A 16788-nucleotide genomic window follows, 5' to 3' on the forward strand; every position below is an offset into this window, starting at 1 on the left:
TGCCACTTGGGGGGCCTAGTAGACAATGGTGCACATTGTGGTAGAATGTTACTACCTTGAAATGAGCATCACTTTTAAACCTGCTGTGTGTCCAGAGGCCAGGTACTCTAGCAAGACAGCAAAGATGCATGTTGTTGTGGAGAACAATGGTCTGAAGGCAACTGCAGTTTTTTTCATTGTTGCTAGGGAAAGTTTAAAGGGACTATGAAATAAATTTATTGAGATTACGTAAAGATAGGCAATCCATCACTCGTCACCCAGCACAAGAATTTTTGAGCTAGCATCAATAACAATGAAGTTATAGACAAAAAAAAACACGCTCCTCCTCTCCCCCCTCAACTCGTACGCGCGGGGCACCATAAAAAAATAAAGAAAACAGCTCCAGGACTGGGCTCCGCCCATGAATACGTCATTCGCTGACGTTCGGTTTACGACTTCCGGTTGTCGCACTCCCGAGGAGCAGCGTGCGTCGGCAGCGTCTCTCCGGTCTCTGCGCTTTCTTGGCTCCCGAAGTCGCGACAGAAAGAGGCGGCAGAGGTAAATTGAAACCGTACGCGCGAAGGCAACGCCTAGCTGGCTCGCGCTTGCCCGAGGGGGTCGCGCGGCGGCTCGAGCAGACGATTTTCACCGCTACCGGAAGTGTGCCCGTGACGTCGTAGCTGCCGCGGCTCGAGCGAATGACAGCGTGTGGTGGCCTGCCGACGTCATGGGACTAGTGACGTCTGTTTTCCCGATTTTGGTTCCAAAATGGCGCCCTACGAAGACACCAAACGGCCCGCGAATTTTAAAAAACACGATTTTTAAAAATTCATAATAAATTGCCGGCTCAGTTCCGAAGACTCATACTTGGTGTCAATGCTTCTGAGCATCACTTCTAACATTTACAAGCGGCTTTTAATTCTTTGCATGGTCCCTTTAACTGAAAACAAGGGTGTTCTGTGCTCTGCATATCTGTTGAACTTAAAGCGTGTCAGTAATCTTTCTGCGAATAAGTAGGTAATCCGCTATATTTTATTGACCTCAGTTTGTCTTAGAAGCATTATTGGCATGTTCGTTTTGAGTTTACATCGTCCACATAAATTCGTTGTTCTTATTAGTCCATGCATTCAGTATACTTTCTTGGCATGCTGCATGTAAAACATTGTAAGGGCATGACATGCGATCTTGTCGCTAAATTAGTAGAATTTCAATCTTTTCTGTTTGTAGCTTTTTGTGGACATTTGGCATTATAAAATGTGTACCTTATCACAAATATATATTTCAAAAAAGTAAAACTACTGCACGTTAGAATTTCAATAACTTGATGACATTTTAGTGTGTGACTGAAGCATATTTATCTTTAGCAAGTAAAGTTCAAAAAATGTATTAGCACCTTTTTTGCAACTAGAGTGAAGGAGTAGAAGTTATACATTCAGGACCTTGCATTGGGTTAAACTTGTGGAGGATGCTAATTCTGAGCACTATTTCAGGTTTAACAATCACCCTGTCCTAAACGAGAGGTATCTGTTACTAATCTTGTTGGGCAAAGGAGGCTTCAGTGAAGTTCACAAGGTGAGAATTTGATTTGATGTCGTAGTAGTGATCTATGAATCTTACAACTGTAAACTTAAGTATATATATATATATATATATATATTTTTTTTGTAGGCATTTGATCTTAAAGAGCAGAGGTATGTTGCCTGTAAAATCCACCAACTAAACAAAGACTGGAAGGATGACAAGAAGGCAAACTACATCAAGTGAGTTTACTGGCCCTATTCATAGAAATTCATGGCCATAATGTGTGTACGTATATGTGTGTGTGGGGAGGTCATAGTTGTCATTTAGTCTAGTCTTGTCACGGGCTGATAGCTGTATGCCTGACAACAGTGCAACAAGTTCATCTGTGCCTCTTTATTTCAGGCATGCACTGAGGGAGTACAACATTCACAAGTCCTTAGACCACCCCAGGGTTGTAAAGCTTTACGACGTCTTCGAAATAGACCCCAACTCGTAAGTGGCCTTCTCCACTAAGGCATGGCCTGGGTCCTTCGCTAGCTGAAACTTCTGCATCCGTTTGTGCTGCTGCAGCTAATGGCTTCTGTCTCTTTGATCCTTGCTCTTTCTTTCCTTTCCTCTGCCATTTAGGTTATCACCTTGTGGGGGGTAAGCTTTTATCATGTGCATATTAAAAACCTGTTGCTGAAAACGCTGTTCTTCGCTGGGTAGGTAGGCAACATACCCTTTCCCTAATTCTTAAGCAGCTCCACCACAATGCTGTGCACCAGCCTAATGGTCAAACAGTAGGCAGAGGTTGTGGTTGTTCTTGTCTTGCGGAGTAGATGATGTCGACATTGTTCTTGTGACGGCACAACTTGCATCACTCAATCACTGTCATGGTATTCAGTGCTTTCACTGATGGCCAATGACACCATTAGTTAAAAAAGGTGCATTTTGAATGAGGGAAAGGGTGTATTGTGTGATCATTAGGGAAAAATGACAGGTGCATGCTCAGTCTTTCATGCTGTTTTGTCTCTTCATTGCATATTGCACTGGCTTTTTTGTGTGTAACATAGCTGATATAGCTACAACTACTGGTCATGGTGAGCTGACAGATCAGTGCTGCGCTCACTTTCGACTTTTTTTTTTTTTGTCTGAGAGTGTCAGCAGGAAAACAAGGACCTAGTTAGTATGTTCTTTGAACGGTGTTTTGATGCTAGCAAAACTAGCGAGAGTACACCAGCAGAGAGAATACTGTGGTTGTTGCTTTAGTGGTCAGTATGTCAGTGTGCTTGCACTATCAGCAACGAATGAAACGCGAACAAGAAAACTGAGGTGGCAACACAAAAACACCAATGTATTAGCTCCTGTATTGCAAATACAAGCGAAGTAGAATAACACTTCTAAAGAAGAGTCTTTGTTCCTTCGAAATTAAAATAGCAGGAGCTAGTATTCAGCTTCCCCTGGCTAAGAGCTGCTTATTTTGCAGTCCGTGGTTCAGTTGTCTTGTTCGCGTTTCATTTCTTGCTGATAGTACTTCTCTTGGCTATTGAATTTTTTGCCCCGAGTGCATCAGTTGCATACCTTGTACAGTTAAGTGCCTTTGTTGTTAGTTTTGTTGTTACTGTCATCACCATAATTTATTGTTGTTGTTCAGCTGTGTGTGTTAACGGTGTTCCTACAGTCGAACCCTGCTGTTATGTTCTCGGGCACTGTGTTTTCCCGGCTGCTACATTTTCGTGAGCCAGTCCCGTCCAAGCTCTCATAGAAACCCATGTAATGCAGACTCGGCTCTTAAATTGCAACTGTGGCAGTGTTCCCATGCTACGTCGCGAGTGTCGCTTCACAACGATGCTTTGCCTCATGCTGGCATTTTCATGGCCTACACTTCGCTTGCGTGGAACGGCGATGGCAGACTGACCAAAGCGGGATTCTACTCCATCACCGCTTAGCCATCACCGTATTCAGCGGCTTCCGTCGTGTTGCACCTGTGCTGATGCTAAACACACTTTCGCGCTGCGTGAATGACTGGCACGAAAACGAAACTGCCGTGGCTAACGCTGTACAGGCAGCACTGTACGAGATACAGTTGCACAGGTCCGCTCCGAGGCGTTTGTCATCCATGTTTTTCTTGTCGCCTGCAGCTTAAAACCCAGTTTTTAGATTCCCGTAGACAAGGATAGACAAGGTGGAAGCTGCTACCGTAAAAACAGCGCGAACGCACACCGTGCACAAACTTTGTATGTCCGCTCTATACGCTGGCCCTCTTCGCTGATGCCCCTCTTCCATCAACAGCTGCTCAGGCAGGTGGAAAGCCATCACAGGGCATTTAGGACACTCTGTGCGTACGAACGATAGGGAACGCTGCTCTTATTAGATACTAAAAAAAAAAAGGAAAAGCAGACAAAAGTTTAGATTTTTTTTTATGTGCTCTTCTCGGCTACTACGTTTTGTGGCTTGTACGTTTGTTTTTTTTCTCCGTGTTCCCATGAAAAACGTAGCAGCAGGGTTCTACTGTACCATGGATTGGGTGCAAACGAAAATTATTCACTATTGCTGTTCATGTACTCGGTCCACTTAAATTTTCATCAGTTCATGTGTTATGTTCATTTTCTACATTCTTGCACTCTTTTCATTCATCGCGCATTGTTTCTTCATCTTGTTTAGCACACACCTTGGTTGCTGTGTTCTTCTTGCATTTCTGTATAACCCATGGGTTATGCTGGTTCGACCCTGCTGTCCTGCCTACCCTCACAAGCCCTGCATTCCTAATTAAACGTGATCGAAAATGTACTAATGAACAAAGATGGAAATAAAGAAATGTCTTATTGTTGTATTACAAACGTACTGCCACAACGGTCAGCTGTACCCCTCTTCCAATATTTATTTTTTTGGTGCCCATCTTTCAGTGGGAAACCAGCAGTGTCGTGTTGTTCGCTGTCGGTTGTGAGCTGTTCTGTTGAGCACTTCTGCGCTCGTGGTTGTCTTCTTACCATGCGTGTGCGTGCATTTCCTTTCTGCAGATTAACATCACATGGAGCAACTGAATTTGTGTCCTCCACTCCCTGTTGTTTACGCAGCTTCTGCACAGTGCTGGAGTACTGCGACGGCCACGACCTGGACTTCTACCTCAAGCAGCACAAGTGCATCCCCGAACGGGAGGCACGCTGCATTGTCATGCAGGTGGTGCATGCCCTCAAGTACCTCAACGAGATCAAGCCGCCCATCATCCACTACGACCTCAAACCGGGTGAGAGCGGGCTCATTTGCTGCCTTTGTCACCTATGATTAGTGCATCCGTGATGCTCATACATACTGTCACATTGGAGTTGTGCACCGCAAAACACACGTATTAGGGAAGGGACCAATGACGAAAGCATACTCCAAATTGTTTGCATTAGACTCATTCTTTTGCCCTACTTGTGTTTTAGACTGAGTTGTTCAGATCACTAGCACTTTGCTTGCAGTTACCTCTGGTTAGTCCCTCTTAGCTGCAGAACTCTATTGTAGCCGTTCTGATCACTTGCAAGAATATGTTCCTAGCGTGTGAAAAGGACTTGCACAGGTTCGTAGCAAATGGCTGCTGTGCTCTCGTAAGACGTGCTCTTAACTGAGGGGTCACGGATGGCTGGAAAAACTTTCCTGCTGTTTTTTACCTGGTTCTTTTCTGAAACGCTGCAATTGCATGATTTGCAGGCAACATCCTTCTGGGCAGTGGTAGCCTAAGTGGCGAGATCAAGATCACAGACTTTGGTCTCAGCAAGATCATGGATGATGATAACTACAGTCCCGAGTATGGAATGGACCTAACTTCACAGGGTGCTGGCACCTACTGGTATTTGCCCCCTGAATGCTTTGTTGTGGGCAAGACGCCACCGAAGATCTCTTCCAAAGTCGATGTCTGGAGTGTGGGTGTCATCTTCTACCAATGCCTCTATGGTAAAAAGGTGGGTGTCCTTTTTCTCTTTCCTTTTCTTTTCCTTGATGTGAAATTTTGCAGCACTTTGTCAGGCTGAAGGTTTTCGTTTTGTGTTGTTTGAAAAATAGTCTTCTGTGAATTGTGCATAGGTATAACAAACCAGGGATCTGTACCTTGAAATTTTAACACCAAATATGGACAGCTCACTTGAAACTAGAGAAGGATTAAAGAAACAAAATGAGAGATGCAGTTAGGGGTCAGGTGTTGGGAGGCTCACTTGAAACTAGAGAAGGATTAAAGAAACAAAATGAGAGATGCAGTTAGGGGTCAGGTGTTGGGAGGCTCACTTGAAACTAGAGAAGGATTAAAGAAACAAAATGAGAGATGCAGTTAGGGGTCAGGTGTTGGGAGGCTCACTTGAAACTAGAGAAGGATTAAAGAAACAAAATGAGAGATGCAGTTAGGGGTCAGGTGTTGGGAGGCCTTCTTAGATAAGGCAGAGGTACAATGTTCAAAACATTTGCAACCGTGTATGCACATTGTCATATGCTACCTTTACACTAGTTCACAGGGAGAGCAGTACAGTAGAACCTCACTGTTACAATTTTCGCAGGGCTGCAGACGTACAAGCGGGACACGTAGTAGCCAAGTACAGCATAAGAAATAAATTTAAAGTTGTCTGCTGCTTCTATTTCTTGCAAGCGCAACAAGCTTCTCTGGAATTTGCAAGGCTTTGTGGCTCTCGTGATTTTTCTGCATGCGCAGAATGACCTAGACACCCTGCGATGACTCTCAGTCTGCCTGAGTAACTGTCGGGGGAGGAGAGGCGACAGTGGGGAGGGAGCGTGCACAGAACTTGTCAGCTGTGCCTTTTTGGCTGCTGGCAACATGAAAAGAAAAACTAACGGCACAGAAATTAGTCTCTGAGTCTGCCCACGCAGCTGCATCTTCCTACAGCGCTGCCTGCATGGTGTCTACTGCAGCATAGTTTATTTTTTTGTGCCGTCGGCCATTCGCGCACTCGCTTTGCAGTGGCGGTGGACTGCAACAGCTACAACAAAGCTCATGCTACCCATAAGCTTACGGGGCATCGGCTCAGCACGCTGGAAGCCGCCGGACACGGTGGTGGTCTAGCGCCATTGAAGTGTAGAATCCTGTTTTAGTTGCAGCGCAGCGTCGCCGTTCCACGCACGGTGAACATCGGCAGGCAAAATGCCGGCACGGGGTAAACCACTACCACTAGGCGACATTTGCAATGCTCCATGGGGGAACAGTGCCGCTATTGCAATGTATCGGCCGGGTTTATATTGCATGGGCTTCAATGGGAGCTTAAGTTAGACTGGCGGGCGAAAATGTAGCAGACGGGAAAACGCAGCATCCCGGAACGTGACAGCTGGGTTCTACTGTATAAAGGCCCTCAAAAACTGTAAACCCCTCAGCTTATTGCCTGTCATATACAAGGCATTCACCGCATTACAGATTGAAGGACGCTGCAGAGGCGTTTAACATTTTGATCCAGTTCTGCTTTGACACCCTCAACAGTCTGTGCATAATAAATCTAGATGGAACCGTAAAAATCCTTGCCGTACAGTTCTCACTGTCACATTCAACGTCAAGTGTATTAATTCTGACAAATTTCTGGCACCGTTCGAGAAGTTGTTGAGTTTACTGCACAATTGAGGCCATACTAGACTTGGACCGCCCCAGGTGACAAGGCTTTCAGCAGTGGTATTCAATAATACACCATTTTCGTCATCGGTGAGTTGTAGGGAAATCCACTGAATATGTTGCACTCCCTGTATGTCACCTTCGTAGATGCCGCCTTCACAGGTGACAAGAAAGGATTCAGTTCAGTGTAAACAGCAGCAGTCATGTATGCATTACTCAACCAAGATGTTGACAAACTGTTTGTGCTTACAAGCGGATACAGTAAAAGCTCGTTAATTCGGACTTCAAGATACTGGAAAATGTTTTCGAGCTTGTCAAAAGTTTGAATTACCAAATGACCCAAAAAAGACCATTAAAAACTGTTTGCATCACAATAAATTTATTTGGTGAAAGACTCCGTAGCAAGGATCACTGTCATGAATATGTACCCCCTCTGCCAAAAGTAACCGAAAAATGGGTTTGCGTCCGTATTGTGGGTTCTTTACGGCACTGCTATAGACTAAAAAGTCCCCAAAGGCGAGGACAAGGCTTCTTGTTAGCTTACATAGGTTTAGAGCTTAAGAGCTGCCATAAGTGCCCAGCTACACGACTAAGAGGCAAAACCCATTGATCAGCTACATATGGCAAAGGCAGTACATGTTCCCATGAGGCATATGACGATTGCTCAGTAAAGTTCGAAATATCACATACGTCCAAATTATTGGTCTCTGAAGAATCGGTCAGCTACTGTAGCAGTGTGGTCCTGCATATTGGCCTGAAGTGGCTATAAACTCCAGTATAAAGCCAGTTTTGAATCAGTGTATTGTTGTACATAGAGAGATTGCTGTCTGTGCCGTAACAGCCCACTGCCACAGCTCATGCTGTGCTTATGTTGCCTGCACTGGCCTTTTGCAGCCTTTTGGACACAATCAGTCCCAGGCAACCATTTTGGAAGAAAACACGATCCTGAAAGCAACGGACGTGGAGTTTCCTGCAAAGCCCGCTGTCAGTAACGAGGCTAAGGTGAGTCCCTGCCGCTTGCGTTGGAAAGTGGAGGGCGACAACGAGTATGCCAGGAGCAGTGTTGGCAAATTGCAGTGACTTGCTTAGGTTTCTGTTAAGTTTAGAAGTGCAGAACCACTTGTAACACTGTCAGTACCTTGTAGGTCTGACGTCTTGGCTGTGTGCATTAGCCAACTGATTTTTTTGGCCTTGGCTGGCACTGAAGAATGGTCAGAACAGTAAGAGAACAGTCTAGAAAATTTCTTGCGAATGAAAGATTCGTTGTACTGGGAGTAATTTGAAAGAATGTGCAGTGGTGCTCTGCCTTGTGCTGTTCTTGCTTGTGCCTTGACCGGCTTTCTTTTTAGCTGCATTTATTTTGTGTATGACATGCATGTGCTGTTTTGAACACAGAGTATGGGTAGCAGTACTTTCATGTGGCTTGCACTGATATACCTATTGAGAAGGTCTGCCAACGTGACATCAGTTAAAGAGGCGGCGGAAACGAAGTTCACTTGCGACATTCGTTGGTCAGTGTAGCAATTTGCAGCAAACCGTTTGTACCCAGTGCGGTGTTTCTGGTGGTCTTTCTTCTTAGTCGCGGATGATGAATGAAATAGTGAGAGCCACCCATGAGTGCCGATGCGCTTTGCGTTCTAGCCAGTAGAAAGGAGCCACACTTACTTGTGACCAGCAGTTTGCAAAATGATGACGCTCAAAAGGGGCACCTGGCTTGCAGAGTACATGCATGCGGCTACACTGTCTTGCTGGTTACACTTGTTGTTACCTTAGTCGTATGGTGGTACCATTAGTCACGTGCTCGCATGATCTCTTTTTGAATCTGTTGCCCATGGTTGCAGATAGTCACAATGCGGTCATGGTTAGGCTTCACTTGTGCCTCGTGATGCTCACTTGGAGAGCATAAAATGACAGAGGAATGTGCTATAAAAAGGCAATAAAAATGTGCCAGACAAGCAGAGAATTTGGAAAGATGGCTCGTGCACTGAGGTATCCGCACCCGAAACATGCTATTTTATTACCAAAAGAAATCGGTCTTCTGGAATTCTCTCTGCATTTGTCACAAATATGTCAGTCGTATGAGAAAACTCAGTTCCTCCTAATGGTCCGAAGTTTGTCAGCTACTCTACGCTTACTGTTGTTACTTGCCACACTATCCCTTACTCTGAGATTCAAAACCTCTGCATGTGGTTCGATGTGCCCTCCAGTTGACAATGTTCACTTTTTCTGTCTACTTCACCATGTGAACTGTGAATGTGCTGTGAAGTGGGCTGCATATTATTACTCCATCTCCATGTATTGTGGTTAGCTTGGCTGTAGAAAGAGACTAGTGTTTTTGCAGTGTTTCTTTTCATGCGGACAAAAGCCCATGGATGTCAGATAAGTGCCTGGCTGTTTAAGATGATGTGCGACTGTAATTCAGTTGTAAGCACTGCTGTTGGCAGAGACAGCATTCCAAGAACTGCCTTGTTTCTCTTCCCACAGCAATTCATCCGCCGCTGCTTGCAGTATCGCAAGGAAGACCGCATTGACGTGTTCAGCTTGTCCAATGAGGAGTACCTGAAACCAAACTATTCGAAACACGGGCGGCAGGCCAGTGCCTCAGACAAGTCGTAGCCGCTGTTGGGGCTTAAGGGACGCCTGTGAAACTAGGAGGAAGACAAAGAAACAAATGAAGACGTGCAGCGGGAACACGTTGGGCAGACGACGCGCCGCCACCACCGTCAGCACCACCAGACGAGCAAAACCAAAACAGCGACGGTTGCGCACTGCTCCTGGAGCAGTCCCCGGCAGTTTGTTGTTGCTGTTGTTCCGGGGTGTCTTCTGCTGCGACCAGGCGGAGACAGCACGCTGCGTTCCTCGCCACAGCAGCAGTGAGGCAACGATGATGACGACGTGAGACGTGTGCGGCTGGGGCCTGACTCTGTGTGCGTTAGCGGAGGGAGGAGACACGTGACTGGACTGGTGACAGCGTGTCCCTGCTCTTCTCCCTCCCTCCCCCTTCCCACATGCATCATATATTCTCCTCCTCCTCTCTTGCTGCCTGTGCCCGCTTGCCTCGTCGCCCTCAACGCCGGGGTTGTGCGTACATGTGTGTGAATAGGCATATATGTGTGTGAGGGGGAATTTGCCTTCTCCTCTTCCTATACTACTTCTCTTCCCCTCACTTGTCTAATATACCTCCTCTCTCTATCTCTCTCCCCCTTCCCTTTTCCGTCTCCACTATCATGAGATACGTGCTGCCAGCTACTCGCGCCAACTGCTGTGAGATATGCCGAGTACAGATGGACAGATGTGACCAATCAGCTGTGCTTGGTGGCATGCCAGTTGTTCTTTTTTAACATGCTCTATTCACTTGTTATGAAGCCTGTGAAATATTTTGAGTCATTTTTTCCCCTGGACATATGAATATTTTTTTTTTTGTTCCAAAGGCAAAACAGAAATCACCCAGTGAATGAAATGAAGCAAGTATTTTGTGCTGTCTTCGGCATTCTTTCGTCATTTGAGGGAGCTTGGGGTGACCTAGCGTGTACTATCAGTTGCTGAAAATCTATTGCAGTGGCAGAGGCGGACACAAAAGTTGGAAACTGTGGTATCCTACTTGCTTCAAAAGAGGCCTGCATTTTTCTTCTGGTGTGATCGGATGAACCACTGACTTGATGAATTGTCATTTCATTTTTGTATGCTTGGCATTTTGATTTCATTGGTACTGCATTGAGCGTTTGCCATTTATGTACGGTGAAAAATGATCACTAAAGCCGCTTCATTTTTGTTGTTTTCTGTGTGCACAACTTAGTGTGTCCCTTAGAGAAAAGTTTGTGGAGGCGAGTTACGCCACCACGGCCACACTGCTAAACCTTTTATGTTCTTCTATAGCTCTGCACAGCTTGCAACGGTGTTGCAAGCAATGCCTTCGACTGGGCTTATAGTGCAGTGCACCTTTTTTCTACCTGCGTACTTTTGTAGCAACGACTTTTTACAAAGCATGTTTTGTTCCTTGCAAGATGGAATTGGTATTATATGGTCTGAACAGCCAGTGACATCTAGTTACGCAGGGAGGGGACCTGTAACTATTTTGACTGCTGCAGTTCGTCAAGCATTTCGCTGAATGCCGAAGAAAAGCAACTCATTTTTGAACAAAACTTTCAGTCCATGTTCTATACATTGGTAACTTTTTCCCCCTTAAGGAGTCTGACGAGAATAATGTTTGTGGAATTGAGACACTGGGTTTGGCTTCTGGTATCGCTGACCATGGGTGTGTGCCGACATGCCGTCTTTTTTTTTCCCCCCCTTTTCATCTCATCTTTCCACAAATGCATGCACCTTTGTGCAGAATCTTGCAATGCACTGTTGACTGGACGTGCTGTTCTTGTAACCTGTGTGCAAGTGGCCCATCCCACGAGCTCCTTAACACATTTCCGTTTTGCTTCTTTTTCAAGCACTTCTGCCAGTGCATAGTTGTGGCTGTCAACCATGTTTTGGTGTAATGCATGTTCAGTCCTTTATTATTATTTTTTTTTATGTAATTTGGAGGCTTTTTTTTTTTCTTCCTCTGTCTTGAATGTACAGCAATCTAGTGAGCACTGGCAGACATTGTAGTTTTAATATGTGTTAAGAGTTCTGTGTTGAGAGGCTGTACGTAGCAGGAAATTTTTTTTCTTTTTTTTTCACATTCTGAGCTTTACACTCGTAATGCTTTTTTTTTTTCACCCATGAGGGAAGCAATGCAAACCGTTTTGTTGATTGAATATGTTGGACAGACTAGACGCTTCTTTCTTGTTGGAAGGGGCTGTATCCTTTTAGAGATTGACTTTTTTTTTTTTTTTGTAGAAACATTCACTTGTGTCTTTTTGTGTGATGTTGAGTCAACTCGGGGAGCACACTTTCTAGTCAAGCCCCATCGTCCTTTACACCACCCCCTTCCCTCCCTCCCTCTCTCTCTTTCCCCCTCTTTACATTAGTTGTTAAAAAAAAAAAGACACACTATATGAACAGTGGCATGTCTTGCCCATCTCTGTACTACTCTGTGATGACTTACTACTGCCGGTAGAAAAACCACGCTCTCGAGAGAGAGACTGCTGCTGTCTCGAGACCATGGAGCTCTTGGGATGGACTAGCCAGGAGCGAATGTATGTAAGCGCGTGATCATTGCCGTTGTCATTTGCTGCCTTCACCTTCCTCTATTTTTTTTTGTTTGTTTTTCTGCCACGTTGCAGTAGAGGAAACAAAGAAACTTTCTGTTAATATTTTCTTTATTCTATAGCCTTTTTTTTTTTTTTGCCTGCTCTCCACTGCGAGTGCTGTGCCACGAGCAGACTCTGGGGAGTGGCGGAAACAAGTTAGAGCTGCTGCTGCTGTTGTGCAGTGCACTTAGAAGAAAGGAAGAAAGGGGTGAAGAAGAAGAAGAAGAGAGTGCTTCGTTGCGAAGTGTGTACAAAGTGGTGTGCGCGTGTGCAAGCTGTGCTCACCTCCCCGTCTCCTCTCTCCGATTTGGGCTTGTTGGTACATAGCAGACATTTTTTTAAAAGTGAAGCAAGCAGGGCAGCACAGAGAGACTGTGCAGTGCTGCTCTGCCTGCTCGAGGACTGGCGGCTGCTATCGCTGCCACCACAGTGATGATGGATGCGAGGGGCATGCTGCGTGTTTTTGTTGGGAGTGGAAGGACTTTAGCCGACACAGATGCACCATCTCCAAAATTCCTCTGCGGGGATGTTTCTGTGTTTATTTATTTTTAAGTTTTGCCCAGTAAAAACAAGGAAAGAAAAAAAAACATCTGAACTACTGGTGGTTTCTCGTCCTTTCTTGTGGTCGGCGTGAGTTCACTTAGCTGTTGCACACTGTCAAGGTCGTGACTTTTTTTTTTTTTGTCCGGGCCAGACCCACAGAGGTAAGTGTAGTGTGTAACATTGTGTAGCATGATTGTTAGATAGAGTACATATGAACCGAACAACAATTTGCCTTTTGGGAATGGTATCCCTGTAAGTCTAGGTTCAATACTTTGACAGGATTGGGATGACCTGTTTTTGAACTCCACTTGAAGGTTTCTCACTTATAGGTGTGCATGCATTTCTCGTTTGGACATGCATGACTTGCAACGTGCATTTGCATGAAAAGTATTTTGCGGTAAGTTATCGCAGGGGGCTAGTAAAGCTCAAGAGTGGTAGTGTAAAGTAGCAGGAGAACCTGCCTGTTGTGGATGGTTTCTAATGTGGCCTTATATAAACGGTTTGCTTTTTCTTATTTTGTTGTCATTTGAACTTTGTGAGTTTGAAGAAAAAGCACATAATAGCTTTGTAATTCCTGCTTAAAGCACCCATGACATCCTTGCAACATGTTGCGATCAGTATTGCCCTTCAGGTATATCAAAATGCGGAATTTAACAAAAAAGTGAGAAAAGGCTGTATTCACGTCAACTGCCTGCAGAGAGAGCATTAGCATCAAGTGCCAGTCAAGTGTTTTTCCATGCCTGGAGTGTTTTGTAAAAAGTAAGTTGATTGGCTGTGCTCTACATTTTTTACAAGCAGTAACACACAGCATAGTAAAATAACCTCGCGACTTTGCTAAGAAAGAGATGCTCATAAGGAAAGTTTATGAAAGTTTCAGCCAAGCTCTCCCATATTAGTCTTCGAGTTTTCATGTGTTCATAGAGTCTGGCTATTCTTGGATAGTTTAGAGCTGCTTTCAAAGTCTTCCTTGAGCGCTATTCTATACCATTTACCGGGTAAGGTTTCTCCAGCCTCTGAAAGCTTTGGGGAAGTAGGGGGGATGGGGGCTGCATCCTTGAAATAGTCTGAGGTAATGGAGGAAAATAAAAACTGCTGAATGAGCTCTAAATTCAACTGCTCAGCAATGGGTCTATTGGTGCCAGCATGCATTTCAGAGCAAATAATGCTGCTAGTGTTACATAAAATGTGAATATGGAAAGAAACAAATTCCTTAGTCGCCACAGCAAGGCGGTGATGAACAGTGCAGTTTGTTGGCATAAATGTACATTTACTTCGAAATATTTTATGCCTAAACTTAAATGTGGCAATATGACAGGTCATGCTTGTTTTTGTGCTGAAATTCATGCCCTTGAACCTTTGCTTTCATTTGCTTTTATTGAGGTTTTCGGGAAAATAACTGCAACAAACACTGAAAACAGTGTTTTCCGTTGCACTTTTCAAAAACACTCCAGTTTAGCGATTTGCTTTGCTTGATGTGGGCTTTTTACCTGGCACTCAAAAATGCATGGAAGCCAGTTCCTGCTGGCTGCATTTTCTGCTCTGTAGATTTACTGCCACTGTTCATCCTTGGCAGTACAGTGCCTCATAGTAAAAAAAAAAAAGAATGGCATCTGTAGTTTGTAGATCCGGTGTCGCAGCTGAATGTGACAGTTTTTAAAAAGGGCTTAAGTGTACTAGGCAAGTGATACGAACTCTCTGGTGTTGAGTCATGTGGCTTAGCCTCAAGTTTTTTTTTTGTTCTCTAATAGTAGGTAATTAACTGGAATAGATAACTGTTTAAACATTGGCCTGAGAAAAAAAAAGTGTCGATATAAAAGTTTTAGATCGCCTTGAAAAACAGCTGGCTGAAATGCTGGCAAGAAAGTATCGTTCATGTATCTTTTTTTAATTGGCGCTAAAAGAAAGCGCATGAAATTCAAAACATACTTGAGCGCCCAAAATGCAATCTTGGAGTGCAAAAGTCATTTATTTCGTATTCCATGTCCAGTACAAGCATGGAGTCTTATCGGTGAGAGCGCTGTGGAAATAAGTGGACTTCTTACTCTCACAGCCCGTCCTGGGGCACTCGAGTAGCACCACTGTAGAGTGTAGATTATGAAATTTGCATGCTTTCTTTTAGGGTCCACAAAAAAAAGCTATGTAAAGGGTACATTGTTGCAAATATTTCAGCCAGCTGTTTTTCACGGCGATCTACAATTCTCAGATTGACACTTTTTTCCTGACTGCAGTACTTAAAAAGTTACCTAGTTAATCTGAGCAAATTAACGACTAAAAAGGTATTGCAGACTAGGCCATATGACTCTCAACAGCACTGAGTTTGCTGCACTTGCCTAGGGCTCTTCATCTTTTTAAAAACTTGATTATATTTAGTTTGAGTGAACAAAATGTTAAATTCACAAAACAAAATACCATTCTGGCTGCTGATAGAACATGTTATTGCTCTATATTTGATGTTATTGAACAGGTGAGAGTAAAAGTAGTCTTCCAACAGAGTCTTCCAACACAACTGCTTTATATTGGACAACACGGATCTAAGGGCTTGGTTGCAGCAGTCTACTGCCCATAATGAGAAGAGATCATGCCCGTTCCATTTTCAAAAGAAAAGCCGTGGACACGCAGAATTGTTAAACACTTTGCTGGTCGTGTGTTTTGTGTCCTATGATCACACACACTGTTGCAGCTTCGATCAAAAGTTCCTGAACACCATGACGGACCGCTTTTTCTTCGAGTACACCTTGAAGAGCACTGCACTGAAGAGGCTGTACACGGATATCCAGCACAGCATTGGGGCCCATTCAATCCAGGTGTGCTGGTCTAAGCTCTCTGCATGTTGCAAACAGCACAGCACAACTTAGTCACTCAATTCTTTGTTTCTTTTGCTACCAAAAGTTCTATTTGAATAGAAGCACAGAAAAATTTGGAAAAAATTTAGGACAGTTGCTTAGGCTGATTGTGGGCAGGGCAAAGAGACATCTTTTGCATCAAATATTACATGTTTGCCGCAGTTGAAAGCAGCTGCTGGGTGTAGATAATTTTTTGTTGCCCTTGGTGACATCATAGTGAATGACCGCACATCAACCTTGCAAGACAATTTAGAGGTATGTGAACTAATTTACAAATTCCAGAACTTTGCATGAGACATTTGAGACTTGAGACATTTCTTTTGGTTGCATTATATGGCAAAAACTGCTGCGCTATTGTTCCTGCAGTGCATTGCTAGACAAATGTATTCGAAAGTGCTTACTGCAGTTGCTCGGCCACTGGCATTTTGCTGCTGCAGGGTATGTGTTTGTGGGCTTGGTTCATTATGTCTTAATATGGCAACCACATTAATTCTTACTGAGGTTCAATGAAAAATATTTGTGTGCATATCATGTTAACCTCAGCTGGTCTGAGGTCCACCACTATGGCATACATTATAGCCTAGGTGCTGCTCAGTGTGTAGGAATGCAAAAATATTGTTACATGGCAGGAGGCGTACACACATCACGCGAAACAATGGTACACTCACAGCGATCACAACACAAGCACAGGGCGCACCGGATGCCAAAACACAGGCCACTGCACAGGATTCGGAGCCCAAGCACGCGCCAAGCGCCCTCACACTTCGTCTGCCTCATATTCTATGAGTCCACCCGTAGCATGGCCCCCCGTACACGGCGAGCATGTCAGTAAGCGTGCAATTGAGTCGCTCAGTGAGGCCATTAGTTTGGGGGGTGGTAAACGGTCGTCAACTTGTGCTTAGTTGAGCACGTGCGAAGAATTTCATTTATCACTGCTGAAAGGAAGGAGCGGCCACGGTTAGTCAGCAGTTGGTGGGGTGCTCCATGATGAAGAATGACGTCCTGAAGAAGAAAGTCAGCGACATCAGCGGCAGTACTCGTGGGGAGTGCACGCGTTATCGCCTACCGGGTGGCATAATCTGTGGCAACTGCAACCCATCTGTTCCCAGAAGTGGACTCGGGAAAGGGGCCGAGAAGGTCCAAGCTGACACAG

General features: G+C 44.6%; 2 protein-coding genes across 15 annotated transcripts in view; one reads left to right on the forward strand and one right to left on the reverse strand.

Moving 5' to 3' along the window:
* Window positions 1-12312, forward strand: part of Tlk (Tousled-like kinase) — a 116966-nt gene extending 104654 nt beyond the window's left edge. For 11 of the 13 annotated variants that reach the window (XM_089544854.1, XM_089544856.1, XM_089544855.1 and 8 more), the window contains 7 exons: window positions 1470-1551; window positions 1648-1739; window positions 1903-1992; window positions 4503-4729; window positions 5176-5426; window positions 7961-8068; window positions 9551-12312. In XM_089544854.1, coding sequence (XP_089400980.1) covers window positions 1470-1551; window positions 1648-1739; window positions 1903-1992; window positions 4503-4729; window positions 5176-5426; window positions 7961-8068; window positions 9551-9682 — 982 coding nt within the window. In that variant the 3' untranslated portion in view covers window positions 9683-12312. The remainder of the gene's footprint in view (window positions 1-1469; window positions 1552-1647; window positions 1740-1902; window positions 1993-4502; window positions 4730-5175; window positions 5427-7960; window positions 8069-9550) is intronic. The other 2 variants (XM_089544859.1, XM_089544850.1) reach the window with 1 other exon arrangement.
* Window positions 12313-13697: 1385 nt separating this feature from the next.
* The window catches only part of LOC149342468 (uncharacterized), a 37082-nt gene continuing 33991 nt past the window's right edge, over window positions 13698-16788 (reverse strand). For both annotated transcript variants that reach the window (XM_089544861.1, XM_089544860.1), the window contains one exon: window positions 13698-15615. In XM_089544861.1, the coding sequence (XP_089400987.1) occupies window positions 15479-15615 (137 nt within the window). In that variant the 3' untranslated portion in view covers window positions 13698-15478. The remainder of the gene's footprint in view (window positions 15616-16788) is intronic.

This window comes from Amblyomma mixtum, chromosome 5 (assembly GCF_055824585.1).
Source record: "Amblyomma mixtum isolate Tamu chromosome 5, ASM5582458v1, whole genome shotgun sequence".
Taxonomy (NCBI): Eukaryota; Metazoa; Arthropoda; class Arachnida; order Ixodida; family Ixodidae; genus Amblyomma; species Amblyomma mixtum.